Source organism: Hoplias malabaricus, chromosome 1 (genome assembly GCF_029633855.1).
Source record: "Hoplias malabaricus isolate fHopMal1 chromosome 1, fHopMal1.hap1, whole genome shotgun sequence".
Classification (NCBI taxonomy): domain Eukaryota; kingdom Metazoa; phylum Chordata; class Actinopteri; order Characiformes; family Erythrinidae; genus Hoplias; species Hoplias malabaricus.
In genome coordinates this window covers 75,831,185-75,845,851 of record NC_089800.1, presented here as the reverse complement: position 1 = coordinate 75,845,851, position 14,667 = coordinate 75,831,185, and the positions used below count along the sequence as shown (strand labels likewise).

The 14,667-nt window shown below is 38.5% G+C and overlaps 2 protein-coding genes across 2 annotated transcripts; both read right to left on the bottom strand.

The window, feature by feature from the left end:
- Positions 1–13: 13 nt before the first annotated feature.
- srp14 (signal recognition particle 14) lies at positions 14–4,277 on the bottom strand. The gene is made up of 5 exons (XM_066673464.1): positions 4,112–4,277; positions 2,916–2,988; positions 2,534–2,646; positions 2,143–2,175; positions 14–897 (listed from the first exon to the last, which is right to left on the bottom strand). Exons 1-5 carry the CDS (start codon positions 4,133–4,135, stop codon positions 808–810), a joined length of 333 nt encoding a protein of 110 aa, XP_066529561.1. The 5' UTR covers positions 4,136–4,277; the 3' UTR covers positions 14–807.
- Positions 4,278–5,494: 1,217 nt separating this feature from the next.
- LOC136698852 (5'-3' exonuclease PLD4) lies at positions 5,495–12,494 on the bottom strand. Its single transcript, XM_066673460.1, has 11 exons — positions 12,442–12,494; positions 12,238–12,319; positions 11,632–11,822; positions 10,804–10,987; positions 9,539–9,659; positions 8,566–8,693; positions 8,261–8,461; positions 8,012–8,151; positions 7,550–7,715; positions 7,191–7,287; positions 5,495–6,978 (listed from the first exon to the last, which is right to left on the bottom strand). The coding sequence occupies exons 1-11, from the start codon at positions 12,447–12,449 to the stop codon at positions 6,776–6,778; spliced, it is 1,521 nt and encodes a 506-aa protein (XP_066529557.1). The 5' UTR covers positions 12,450–12,494; the 3' UTR covers positions 5,495–6,775.
- Between the last annotated feature and the right edge of the window lie 2,173 nt (positions 12,495–14,667).

Genomic DNA, 14,667 nt, shown 5'->3' with positions numbered 1-14,667 from the left:
AGCAATGAAAAAAAGCATCAGAAATACTGGACTGGGCAAGAATTTATTTGGGACTGAAAATAAATTAACATCTCATTCAGACATTATCGTTCTAGCGCAGGAGATTAGGGACCCATTACTACCCTCAAATGCAATAACACTTTAACAAAAAAAAATTCAATTTCCTGGGTTTTCTATTTCCTTTCTTAAGGGGAGGTCAAAAGAAACACATTCAAGGCACCGGTTACTTATGAAAGAAAATTTAAACTCTCAGTTTAGCTCATAATAAAATACCTTGTCTTTCAACTAATATTCTCCAAAAAAATATCTAAAAATGAAGAACATAAGAGATAAAATTCTGCTGCTGTTAAGTAAATGAGGACAACTTCCCAATAAAATAAAAATAAATTCTGATAAACACATAACTGACAGACTCCACCCCCATAAAGATGGCACAATGCCATTAAAAGGTATGCCCCGCTGTGGTGGCTAAACGTAGACCAGTTGAACAGTTTCAAAAGGTGTGGGCACCTTGCACAGAGATGACCGTTCCAGCTCAAAATGAGACAGAATATACCAAGAGTAACAGACCTCCTTCCCTCTCCGTGATCCGCTGTAGCCAAGTGTCAACAGCAGGACAAAAAGCATGATCATGACCACGGCAAGACTCTGCCGTGGCTGTGAGGAGAGAGTGCGGTGGTCTCAGTTGGCAAGCTGTTTGAGGGGGGGAAGGTTCGAGTCCAGTGGAGAGTGGCACAGGTGAAGGTGGCCCCAGGACAAGGCTGCAATCAACAGCTGCTCTCTGTCTCTTTCTTTTCACTCTTTCGGTCACTGTGTAGCTTTAGTCTTCTTGCTTTTACTCTTCTTGTCTTTCTTCTTCAGACCATCCATGTGTGCTCTCAACAAGTTGGAATATGCCTGGCCAAAAGAAACAAAATTACCTCAACTGTGTAACCAACACCAGATGCATTTCAGTACGAACAAAACTAAGAGGCACCCCGTTTACACCTGGTAGTTAAATGTGGTTCATCTGTTGAGTTGACCCTGATACAGATTCAAGCAAAAGTAGTTACACCCAGTTCGCGTGAAAACTAACTTCTATGTATAGTATAAAATATGCAAATCAGCTTTAAGTTTAGCCTGAATGCAATCTGTTGGGCCTCAATGACCAGCCTCTTTCCAGTCACGGATCCCATGCATTTCGTTGTGCTGTAAAAGTGCACTCGCTGCGATTCCTGTGGTTTTGAAAGATGAATGTGACTTGGAGATACTCAAGACACATTAAATAACCATGTGTTAACTGGGTCTATCCCTGCTTTTAATTCTTTGATTAGTTTAGTCTTGTAAACAGTCTCATTCCAACTCTTTGAAAATGTCCAAAAATAATTAGACACTGCACTCAAGTTGTGTAAATGTAAGCTTGTATAATCTTAAAAATACTGCGACCAAACAAAAAAGGAAGTTATGGAGCAGCAGCACACGAGACAAGTATCGTCAACTAGAAATGTATAAAGCCCACTCAGTATTGTGTTGTCGGGCTGTGGACATGCGTCCTTTGGAAAAATAAAGCAACATCAATGGCGTTGATAACCCAGAACTCGTCATCCGACATCGGTAACTCTAATATTGTGCCTGGGTGCATTCAATTCTAAACGGCTTTATTCCAGTACCTAGTGTAAAGCCTTCCCAGAACAGTATAGGCCATTGGTTATATATAAATATATATATATATATATATATATATATATATATATATATATATATATATATATATATATATATAAATAAAAAGGTTGGAAAGGATCATAGCATTATGAAAAATCACAATGAGGAAAAACAAAGCTTCATGTTGGTGACTTCAGCAAAGACTGTCTGAATCTTGTTCATTTTGTGTCATTCTGTGTTGTTAATGTTAGTATCGAGCATAATAACACTGTAATAAAGTCACTGAAGATGTATCCATTTCCCTGAAACACTGTACCCATGCCTGACCCGACTGGAGACTTACTTACACTGACCGTGACTAGCCAGGAGTAAGCATCATGAAACCTGACCACTTCTGCTAAGTCCGAACACAATAATACAAAGAGCATCAATGTTTCAGCTGAAAGTTCTCACTGCTGTAAATTCACGAGAAATAAAATTGAAACTGAAAACACTTACCATCTGGAATTTTATTACTTCTTTGGAGCTGACCTGAAAATGTAAAAGTAACACCTTTAACACAAGGAATCCATTGTGCAAAAATAACAGCACTGGGCTTGGTAGCAAACCCTCCGTATTACTATAAATAAACACACTGCTTTTAAATGATAGAGATTTTACTGCCTGACACCACATTTACTGTATTATTTTAGTTTTCAAAGAACCCGTCCAAAAAACATTCATGACAGTGGTAAATAAAGGATGTTCAAAGGAAAGTAGTATGTTTCTATACAGTGCAGTATTTAGCACCAAACCACTGTGAATCCTTGTTGAAATATTTATGAACAATGTAGACATTTATCAAAGCCATTGAAACTCCTTTTAAACCGATTAAACTCAAAGCACTCACCACTGTGCTGATTTTTTTCTTGCCCTCTGACGCTCTGATGAGGCATTTGTTATCCACTGGTTCAAAAGTCTCTGGATGGCCTTTCCTCGGCACTGGCTTTGTCCTCCCATCATCTGCAAACAAACAGGAACATGTTTCAACATCATAAACGCTGAGAGGTGGTTCACTGAGGACTAGGTTTGTTTATAAACACCTAAACCTCACGAGACCAATCTTGTTCCTGGAGATTTACCCCCATGGGTTCAGATCGGTGACTAATGTTCACCAGACATTCGAGTCCTTCATTCCCAGCATAAGATTAGTACTGGGGCAGAGTCCTGTAGAGGGATAGAGGGCCAGGGCCAGGACCAGTCAGCCCTGACCTTAATCACAAGCCACCTACATTTCTTTAAGGTGATGACTACGCTCCCACTGGTCCTGCACTTCTGGAACAGACGAGTGAGCTCCGTCAAAAACTGCAGAAGAACAGAATTCGGATTTAACGTGAGAAATCTTTGTCAAAATGTTAGTTTCTGCATTTTCATGACCAGAACAATATTTCTGATATTTTTCATTTAGTAAATCAATGACACCGAGTTTGCCATGGGGTGCCTATAGATGTGCATAGGATTAACTTCCTCCTTTCTCCATTTTATATCACAGACGTATCACTGCAGGTGTCTAGCTAAGCAGCTCTCTTGATTAAGAGACACGTGACTGAGGGATAAAATATACTTTCATTTTGAATTTATTTATTTTTATTGGGGAGTTTACATTACTTCAATTCTCCAAACACTCAAAAGTACTTTATCTTCACCCTCAGTACCTCATCCACTAACAGTATTCGGAGTATGTCACAAGCATAACAAAAAAAATGTCTTATACATTTGCACTGAAAGAGTTTTAGAGTCATTAACACTCCAACTATCGCATAGGTTATGATTTCTAACTCCTATTTTTTATCTATGTCAAGTTTTTCAGGCCTTATAAACAAACACAAGCTGAAAGTCGTGGACTATCCGTGGCAATAATACAAATGCAGTAAGAGTAAATTATTGATATTCTGAGGCAAATGTCAGTAGTTTTCCTCTTAATTTTACCCTGAAGCACGACCACAGGTATCGGCTAACCTTCTGTAAAGCCAGTAAGATATTTACCTTTACCTTAACATTCAACACAAATAACGCAAGATTAAAATGTTAACTCTTATATTTAACGGTGAAAACGGTTTCTTTAGGTTCGTTTCGTTAGGACGTACTGAACTAGCGCCGAAGACGAAATCACTAACGTCAAGTGTTAGCTACCGTTCTGTCGCTGAACTGTGGCTCGTCTCGCTCATCTCATCTAAACTAATCTAGCTACATTCTCTACAACTCGGTGACTTAGTGTCGTCAGTTCAGCGTTGGCACATCATAATCTCTCATTGTTGTTTGTATACATTCATTTATCCCCACAGCACAGTCGCTCGTGTGTAGTAAACCGATATGCTAACACGCTACTAGCCGAGTGTTCACAACGCGGTTTTTGGACTCAGTTTCTCCGCCTTCAAATCCGACCCCCAACAGACAGACAGCATTCAAACAGAGTCGGGTTCCTCACCGCGTCGTTCTCCAACAGCACCATGGCGGCAGGTAAATAAACTCAGGAGCCAGGTAAAGCGGGTCTGCGAGGGGTAAGAACACGTCGGCTTTAGTAATGTATCTCCCTCTCTCTGTTTCTCACTCACTCACTGTCGCGCTCACTACCGCCATCTGTCGACTCACATTCACAAAACACACCAATTTCAATCCCGTCTTTGGTTCGACTTTGGTCTGAAGCACCTTTCACAAATGCATTTTCAGTGTTCAGTTTCGGATGGTTCTGACTTTTAGACCGGTTTCATTATATTGAGGCAGACTATAGTCACCAAGTAAACACAAATATTATGAACATTTTGAATCATGAATTATCCAACCTTAAGCTAGGGTGACCAGACGTTCTCTTCTACCCGGACATTTCCCCTTTTTTAGACTTAAAAAAATGTCCGGGCGGAATTTCACAAACGTCCGGGATTCTGTTTTTCTAGAGTTTACATGGAGTTTCGAGAAGCGTTTCGTTCACAAACTAGTCCCGCCCTCCCCTACTCTGATTGGTTCGCTTGAGTGAGACGGGGGCGTGGTGAAGTAGCCTAAAATCTTCTGATTGGACGGTCTGACTGTAGAGCTACCGTTATTGGTCGATAACCTTCTCTGTAAACATTGAATTGGTCAGTCTGCACGTCAGGCGTCATTGTTTACGTCATGGCAAAGCTCATGTACCTACCCTCATCACGAGCAGCTGTGCCGAAACGTAAATGTAAGTTCTCGAATGAATTAAAAAAATAAATGCCCATGTTGTGTAGCAAATAAAGGTGTAAAGGACCTAAAAGCACACATAGGTTCAGCTAAGAATACAACGGCAGCGAGGGGCGTGACCCCTCTTTTCACCATCTCAGATTTGGTCACCCTTCTTAAACCCTATTTGGATGCGATTACAATCCTGTTTATAATAGTTTCACTGTTTAATTACCTGACTAAGTGAGGTAATGTTATTGTACTCCAGGATATCTAAAATGTTTAAGTGACTTATGCAGATAAATGACAGAGATAGGTCTGACCAGGTGATTTACATACTGCCTTTATTCCACAAAACAGGAGAAAATATGTAAAAACCTTTATTTTAATTGTAAATTCATTACCATAACCATGCCACGCTGCATTAAAGGAATACTATGTAATATTGTTACCTTAAAATTACCGCTTCAAAATCACTGTGATGCTAAATGACCTGTAATAGAGAGAATAGAGCCTCTGCTGTTGCTGCTCCAGGTTCAGTACTATGTCACTTTTGGAGGAGGGGGGGGGGGGTACTTATGAAGGTAACAGTCCTGCATATATTTTTCTTTTATCACATACCTCACTCTTGCCACTAAATTACTTGTGAAATCTTGTCAAACTAAGGCTGTGCAAAAATTCTGTATCAGTATATATTGCAATAGATAATGTTTCAATAACAATTATATGATTTTTAACCACATTTTCAATATTTCAATATACATCATTTACAGCACGTCACTGACTGACGATCATTACAGGGCACTGCCCACTTCACTGCCCTCAATTTTAAAATTAGTTTAAAATATTAATATTGACAAAGCCAAGAGGTTTGTGTTTGTCTGTGATAGTGAATAGGGAATCTCTGTTCCATTCTAACGCCACCTAACAGTTCTTGACAGAAAATAACTGGATTTTTAATCATTTGGAATAAGAAGGAAGTTCAGCATTGCCAGCATTTCTGAGACATTTTTATTTCATTAAATGTCTGCATGTTATATTTAATGAAGCTCGTGGTTCTCAGTTCTCTGCCTGGACATCTCTCAACACACCTGATGTAATAAGCTAATTAACAACCACTTCCAAAGTTGAAGTGGGTGTGATGAGATGAGAAAAAGTCCACCAGGGACCATGATTAAGAACCACTGAATTAAACTGTAAAACAGATTTCTCTGCTATATTCAATATCTGCACTGAAAGAGCAAGCAGTTTTCCCCTAGATCGTATTATTATTCTGTAACGGCTTCTTCCTGTTCAGGGTCACAGTGGGTCTTGAGCCTACCTGAAATCACTGGGTAAAATCCAGAAAAACACCCTGGACTCAGACCACCTTCTGAAGAGCTTTAAACCTGCCTTATTTTACAGTTCAGTTGTGTTTACACCTGTGTTTGTAGGTAAATAAACTCAATCCAGATATAATCATGATACTCAAAGCTCATATAATTAACTGATAGCCCACCAGGGCTGTTTCAAAATACAGATGGCATAAACGTGGTTTTATCCTGTGCATGATAGGAATTGAGTAATTCGCGCGCTGAGATCAGTTGTAGTTGCTTTTTGTGTCGACCTCTGCTCTTACTTCTTTAGCAGTGTTTCTGAATTCGAAGTGCGTTTTCATAAATGCAGTGCTACTATACAGTGAACGATGGAGTGTGTAGATTTGAAGTAAAATCTGTAACTTGCATTAAGCCAAATTGCTATCATTAACCTCAATCAGATTTTGTGTATAAATATTAACATCTGTAAGAAAAGGTCTGCCTTCTGAAGCAAGAAGGTTTTAAACTTGCTTCAGCTTTGCTTTGCTGTCACTCAACTTCAAGAGCTCACTGATAAACTGAACTTAATATTTAGGCTAATAATTAGTAGATATCTTTGATAATGGGTGCAGTGCTGCAGCTGAATGGTCTGTCTATCACTTGGAGAATGCACAGTCAGGATTGTGACCCAGCTTTTCAAGTGGCACTGCAAACTCTGAGTTCCAGTCTCGGTTAAATACAGCATTCAGCTGGAACACTAATGTATCTCCAGGTAAAGAAGAATGCATGGCATCTTGAGAAACTACCAGCCCCACTCCAGCAGTGGTGTTGAAATAATCAGCCGACCAATTAGAGGTCCCTGGGGGCAAAGAATAAAACATGAACATCTGATCATTTGCAAGGGTGTTAGTCTATTACTAATGAATTAAAACAAGCAAAAATGAATTTATAAAATGACATACAAAAAAGATTATGCTGTTCTGATATTTTGGTGATTTTATTTTATTCATTAAATATAACTTTGTGAACTTAATGTACATTTTGAAAACATATGTTTTTATCCAAACTCACCTATGTATGCAACTTTATCAGTAACCATATATTTGTTGTGGTTCACTCTGGCATAAGGAATATCTGACTGATTAGCCACTGGAACAATAAAGAGTCTCTGCAAAAAGTAGAAATACAATGTCATCTACTGTAACGTCATTGCTTTTCCGACAAATTCTGCACCAAAAACCCTCTAATAGTTAGCTGCAGTATCTGTAGGGACAGGGCTCAGAAACACTAGTAGATCTCAAAAAATCCAGCAACTTTACTGTAGTTTGGGCATCATCAAATGGCCGTCACTTGGTCCAGACCTGGTCATTCAGAAACTGTTCTATCTAGACCTGTGATCAATTTGTAATAAATAACGATCAATATCTTACCACTTCTATACTGATATTGTCAGATGGAGAGTCCAGGGCATTTAGAGACTTAAGGAAAGGCAGGACTGAGGGGTCACTGTCACGGCCACAGCTGGCCAGGAGACGCACTGCAACGTTTCTCTCAAAAGCTGATTTCTTGAGAGCATTTTCAATAACTGGCCAGTACCTGAACAAACAAGCACACAGCATGATTTTAAAAGAACTATTTTATATGTTCCACCCAAAGGTGCATTAGACAGAATGACTTGTTGTTTCTGAATGTGCCGGTCTTATTCACAGCAACTGTTTGAATTGTGTTTTGAATTGTGACTGGCACTTAAAAAAAATCTAATAAAAATTGATGGTCAGGCTCATGAATCTCCTTATGTTTCATGTTCTTATAAGGTTCCATTGTTAATGAGACTTTGGGTGAACCAGTCCCTGTATATTTAAATGAAAAACGTCTAAAACGATAAAATGTACCTGTGATGGTGGAAGAATTTGGAAGAAGGAAAATACTCCATAACAGCCACATGGATGAACTGCTCTGCCTGTCTGATTGCTGACAGAATTGCATCCAGGTCTTTGGTGCGTGAGTCTGGACAGAAGACTGGAGGGGAAGCCTGTATTGGAGGATAAACAAGACCCAGATTTTTCTTTCCACCTGAATCCAAGGCAGCACTTTTGTCTTCAGTGTTAATAAAGTAACACCTAAATCAAAAGAGCAATTACAGAGATGTAAATTCTGCTGGGCACGTTGCTGAGGTTTAGGAGAAGAGGCTGTTCTTCATTAATGGAGGTGTCATAAAAGGAGGGCCAGGGGTCCGGGATTGTCGCGTTCTCATGACCCACAACCCAGTACGACTGAAAGATCTTATGCAGGTCTGTGGCCAGTTTGGTGCAATTGTAAATAACCACTCCAAGTTCCTTGACCTACATTTAAAAACACACATCCCAAACAGATGTTAATGGGCTTTTAACTTGTCTTCAGGTAGAAAGCTGAAATCTGGTGTGTTGTTAGAGCAGTTCTCGTGTACCTGAGTTAGAGCTCTCCAGTCCATGTTCGCACTGCCGATGTAAATATGTCTCCTGTCCACAATCCAGAATTTAGTGTGAAGGATTCCTCGGGTCAGACAGCCAAAGTTGACTCTTCTTACATGCACTCCTACAGAAAGAAACTATGTTTTAATGAATAATTCTAATAAGAACATATAACAATATATATATGAACAATATATTTACACACACACAACACCAATTCCAAAATAGTCGGGACGCTGCATAAAATGTAAGTATAAAAATGTAAATAAAAACAGAATGCAAAAAGAACCACAATATTTACAATAGAACAGAGCACATATCAAATGTTGAAAGTGAGACATTTCACCATTTTATGAAAAATATTAACTAACGTACAACTTGATAGCAGCAACACATCTCAAATTTAGGACAGGCAACGAAAGCCTGGAAAACAAAAGTTGTACTAACAAAAACAGCTGGAGGAGCAATTTGAAAAGAAGTCACCGGGTAACTGGGTTTAAAAAGGCAAAATCACTACTCAAAACGGTTCTGGCGGCACTGCTGCCTTCATGGCAGCCAACAGGCGGGGGTGAATGTGATGCCACGGAACAGTTGAGCAAGTCGGAGAACACACACTGCCCAGATCTGTCACATCAGCTGAAAGAAGCCTGTGCTACCTTGCCCCATGAGAAGAGATGGGAGAATGGTGGCTTACGGACACAGAATGCGTGGCCAATTGTTCTCTCTAGGATTCCCGGCCTCAGACAACTGAGGCCTCAAAACTTATTTGAACCTTTGATCTCCAAGTCATAGAGCCAAGGCTTATACACTGCAGTTTTAATCAAAGTTGTTTTGGACCATTTATGTCAAGTCATTGTTCTTTTAATGGGCAGATGATGTGTGCCAATGGTACGGGGGAAGAGCTATAGGAGTCTGATTTGACAGTGATGGTATTAATATATTGATAAACATATAGACATACTACACAACCATTTTCTTTCAGAGATCTCAGGTCTGTTGAGTTGATCGCTACGGAGGGGATGCTGGTCACGACTCGCACAGACACATTTCTCTTTGGCAGCGCTTTAAATTCCTCCAGAATGTCTCTGCCCTGTGACACAAACACATATTGAACCAAGTGAAGAGTCCTGATCAAAAAAATACTGTTAAAATTAAGAAAGAAAATTAAGTAAGAATTGATTTCGGAAAAAATCTCTTCGGGTGAAGGAAACTCTGGTTGAGATTTCACGTTCAGTTTCCCCTCCTTTAAGGGGTGAATTTTTACTTGGTTCCCATGTGGCATGCACATAATAAACCTGAAAAGCAGCTGATACTGACCGTAATTTATACATTCAAATTGCACATATCAATCCTTGCATTAAACTGAGATGTGTTTAATTTTATATGCAGATATAAACAAATACAATTGTGTCCTAGTACCACTGTTCTGTATTAACCACTGTCCTTATCTTGTACTGCTGTCATTATAGGTTTTTATTGTTCTGTTGTTGACTGTTTTAACAGTCATTTGAATTGTTTACAGAGAAGGTTATCGACCAATAACCGTAGGTCTACAGTCAGACCGTCCACTCCGAGGGTTTTAGGCTGCTTCACCGCGCCCCCTTCTCACTCAAGCGAACCAATCGGAGTAGGGGAGGGCGGGACTAGTTTGTGAACGAAACACTTCTTGAAATTCTATGAAAGTTCTAGAAAAATAAAATACCGGACGTTTGTGAAATTCCACCCAGACATTTTTTAAGTCTAAAAAAGAGGACAGGTCTGGGTAAAAGAGGACGTCTGGTCACCCTAATCTAGACTAATACCCTGTACCTGCTGTTCTGCCACAACCCAGCTTCTCCCCACTTTCATGGGACTGTTTAGCCCTAACAGACCTTACACCAGTTTAATCCCCTCCCACAATAACACAGAGCATGTGTCCTGCACTCAGTCACATCTTCTAAACTAATTTCTTGCTTTCGCAGTAGCCAAATCTCTTCATTATTCTATTGTACCACTTCTAATCTATTGCTGTTTTGTTATTTGTTGTGCACTCCGGTGTTGACCAGAGGAGGATGGGTTCCCTTTTGTTCCTCTGCCTCTAAGGGAGATTTTCATTGTCAGCTACATAAATAAAAATGAATTAAATATTGCAATAATAAAGGAAATCTGTGCTTATTCTACATACTTGAGTAAGTGCTATTGTGTATAACCTGCATATCATATAGAGAAATAGATACTTATAGGTGAATACTTACAGGTTTGTCAGTGGAGGAGTTAATGCTAATGTCCTGCCCAGTAAGAGACCAATAGAACGAAGCAACATCAATTTGCTTGGTCGCAGTAGAGATAAGGTCTTTCCATGCCTTGTATAAAGGTTCTGTAAAAGTGGCATTGGACCCATAGTCCATCCACAATGGAATACTCTCAACAAGGACAGCCCTGACCAGTGTGGAAATAAAGAGCCACATCTTAATACATTTAGATCAACATCCCATAAATAAATAAAATCTTCTCAAACTAAACACTTAAGCAGAACAAAGCTACTTTGAAATACCGATAAATGAAATGCTTTAAAGGCTAATATCATGGATTGTTTCCATAAATGAGATGTAAGCCAAGTCAATGAGACCCATTTTATCATGGTCTATTATCTATGTGGAACAAGGGGTTATGTTTAATAATGTCTAACGCTTATGCAATTTAAGGAATAACAAAACAAACTACCAGGGAACTTGAATACAAGAGTTTATTTGTAATGTTTGCAGTTAAAAATTAAATATAAGTATATTATATGTAAAGTATTTAATATGTGTTTATATGTAAAATATAGAATTTAGGCATCTGTATTTTATCTCAAAACCAGTATAAATAATATAAGATATTAGATTACATTAATCTGTGCAATAATATATTGTGAGTCCATATTGTGCAAAGCAGTGTTATAGGAACCATTCTGATTGACTGAATGCCAGATTTACGGAAATCAATGGCATTCCCCTTTAGTGTCATGCCACTCTATTCTGTATTTATCTACCACGGTGTCCCTGGACAAATCTGTATTCTACTTGCAAATGTTAACTCACCTACTGTCTTTATTACAACTACCTTCATCATCTTGTTGCATTGGCTCATGTGAATCATCATAGTTCGGTTTCATGGCTTGATCAATCTTTTCCTGGTTTCTCAAATCCTCCACCAAAGCAATGGCAAGTAAACCACCAAGGACAATCAAACATCCCATTACCAAGAGAAGGGGCATGAGCCTGCCTGAGCCCTGCAAAATACATGGTCATAACTACACACAACAACAGTAGTATAACATGAGACTCCTGGTCTTACAACTGCGCAGTGTAACTTCTATGCATCTGAAGACCTCTGGTGGAACAACATGCGGAAGAACATTGTTACAATTCTGGTTGTGCTTTGGTCCCAAAGAGAGATGACAAATCTGTTTTCTAAAAAGAACTTTTGAAGGACATGTTCAGAAGATGCAAGTATCTAGTGTCATCATACCTTCATCAGTATGTCAGAGAACCTTCTTTTTGAGAAGTGTAAGGACATATCACATGGTTTTAAAAAAGTTAAACAAATCTGACCCAGCATCTGACTTACAGTAATAAAAAATATTGTGGTTTTTCCATTCCTGATAGCAGCTTTAAACAAAAGATGAAAGAAAGAAAGGTCCTTACCTGTTTGTTGGAAACATAGTTATCATGTAAGCTTTTGTATGGAGAAGAAAATTGATGAATCTCTCTAATGGATTTACTCGATCTGAGGAAGCAAAACAAAAACCCTCACCTTAAGGAAATTTGGAGTGTTTCCATTATCTCTCTCTGATTTTACTTTTATTGATTCCTACCAAATTAAAAGCCAAAAACACAGAGAAAACTTACAAGGACATGGTAACAGCAGCTATTGGGTAAGTCTGCTGTACACTTTGTTTCAATCCTCAGCAATGGTCATATTTCAAGCAAACACCTACAAATAGCCTCAGTGTTTAGTTCCTCTTTCTTTTTTCAATTCTCTTTTTCTGGGATTTCCAACAGCTGGCGTACTAATAATACGCTTTGTATCGAGTGGTTTTTTAACAAAAACAGTGAATTTTAACAGAAATGTTAAAAGCTAATTTTATGGCATGGGATGTTTTTCAAAAGCTGGTTAATTGTTTATTTGATTCAGAAACTGCTGGGTTTTATCCCTCTACAAATGAGTGTATTTTGAAGACAAATAAAAAGTCTGAAAATGTGTCATATTAATAACACAAAACAAATATGATGTTGTAGGTATTCTTGTATTCTTTTGATTTTTTATATCCATTCATGAGAGAAAAGTCTCGTTCTGGAAACCCCTGAAGAAGTCTCAGTCTAAAGAAAGCCACCTGTGGCTGTATGTGAAACGTCCTAAATGCTGTCTGCTAAGGAAGTATTCTGAATAGAGAAGGCACTGGGCCATGTCTGTCTCCTCCCTTTGGTCAATTTTCAATGGAGCGTAGACATATGCTTCACTTTCTTATATCTCTCATGAACCTCTGGGACAGGACAGGATATGAAACTTGGTTGACCTAGCTAGGCTTCTGTACAAATGTATCCATACCTACCTCACTCACAATTATAGCACAATGATCAGCAGAGGTTAATGTAAAATCTTGAAGCAGTACGGAAAGAGACATTAATGGGCCACTTGCTCTTTAATAAGCACACACAAACCATATGTTCAGAAAAGTTGGGACATTTTCAAAAAGGCAATAAAAAACATGGGCGGCATGGCGGCGCAGCAGGTAGTGTCGCAGTCACACAGGAGGTTGTAGTTCAAACTACTTACTGCATTGCACCGAATGATTCCGGGTAGGCTCCAGTCCCACTGCAAAACTAAAAATTGCTGAGCAGCTTAAGGCTTGTGCATAACTGACAGGAAAAGTGATGCAACACTTAGGCAAGTATGCCTCTGTCCCAACTTTTCTGGAGTGTGTTGTGGGCATGAAATTTCAAAGTACAATCAAGATGGTCAAGGAAAAATTTACCAATCATTTATTTTTCCCCCCAGTGTAAATGTTCAAGTGAATTAACAAATTTCAGATTTGATTTTTATTGCATTTTCAAAAAGTATTCCAGCTTTTTTTCCCCCAGAAATGTGGTGTGTGTATATTAAACAAAGCTGTAGTCATTTTATATAAATGTCATGGCTGAAAATAGTACACTATACTTTATCAGGGGATTTTGTTAAAGTCTGGGTGTTAATTTCGTAATAGGATTCTTCTAGATCAGGGGTCAGCAACCTTTACCACTCAAAGAGCCCTTTGGACCCATTTCACACAGTAAAGAAAACACTGGGAGCTACAAAACCCTTTTGAAATTTTAAATGAAATAACACTGCGCATAACAGGGTTTTTTGCCTTTGTGCTGTGTATAAACAAACTATACTGTGTGACATTTCTGAAATCAATGAACGACTGCAGAGAAAATGAAATGATATTTCTGCATGCAACAAAACATTTTTAACTCCAAAAAAAAAAAAGACGTTGTGTTGATGGTTAAGTAAAACACTCAATGTCTATTTGAGTCCTTGTAGTAATGGGGAAAAAAAACGCTGAACTTATATTATCCACTGGCAGCAAACAAAAATGCTGTCCTCTCTCTGCGTGCCGTCATTATTTTACTGGCGCTGTGCAGTCAGCTGTCAAAAAGTTCAAGAAACCACACACTGGCGGGTGTCGCACATTGGAAGTTGTGACGCATTTGTATTAAGAGCGACACAAATATTATAAATATTAAATATTAAAATATTTTAGATGTTACAAGATTGCCATAATCTTCATAGAATTACATTTTGAAAATGAATGACTAAAATAAAATACAGTTTTATTAAATACTCATTAGTTACTTTCAAAAGCTGAGCCGCCTCAGAGGGACCAAAGAGCCGCGGGTTGCCGACCCCTGTTCTAGATGCTATAAGGCTACAATTACTAGTTTATTTTTAATATTAAAACCTTAATTTATGATAAAGAGGTTGTGTGCTTTATGACATACCCCCCAAATAAGTCATTAAATTCTCAAAAAAAAACCCACTCCAATAATTTTAATTTGACAAAGAAACAAACAAATAGATCAGTATATAGATTT

Coding starts and splice junctions, on each gene's coding strand:
- srp14 (XM_066673464.1), bottom strand. CDS start 4,135: ATGGTGCTGTTGGAGAACGACGCG. Junction 2,647..2,915: donor AGTCATCACCTTAAAGAAAT/GTAGGTGGCTTG, acceptor GTTTGTTTGCAG/ATGATGGGAGGACAAAGCCA. Junction 898..2,142: donor AAGTAATAAAATTCCAGATG/GTAAGTGTTTTC, acceptor TCTTTTGGCCAG/GCATATTCCAACTTGTTGAG.
- LOC136698852 (XM_066673460.1), bottom strand. Junction 11,823..12,237: donor ACTATGTTTCCAACAAACAG/GTAAGGACCTTT, acceptor TGTATTTTGCAG/GGCTCAGGCAGGCTCATGCC. Junction 8,152..8,260: donor CCAGCAGAATTTACATCTCT/GTAATTGCTCTT, acceptor CCTCCAATACAG/GCTTCCCCTCCAGTCTTCTG.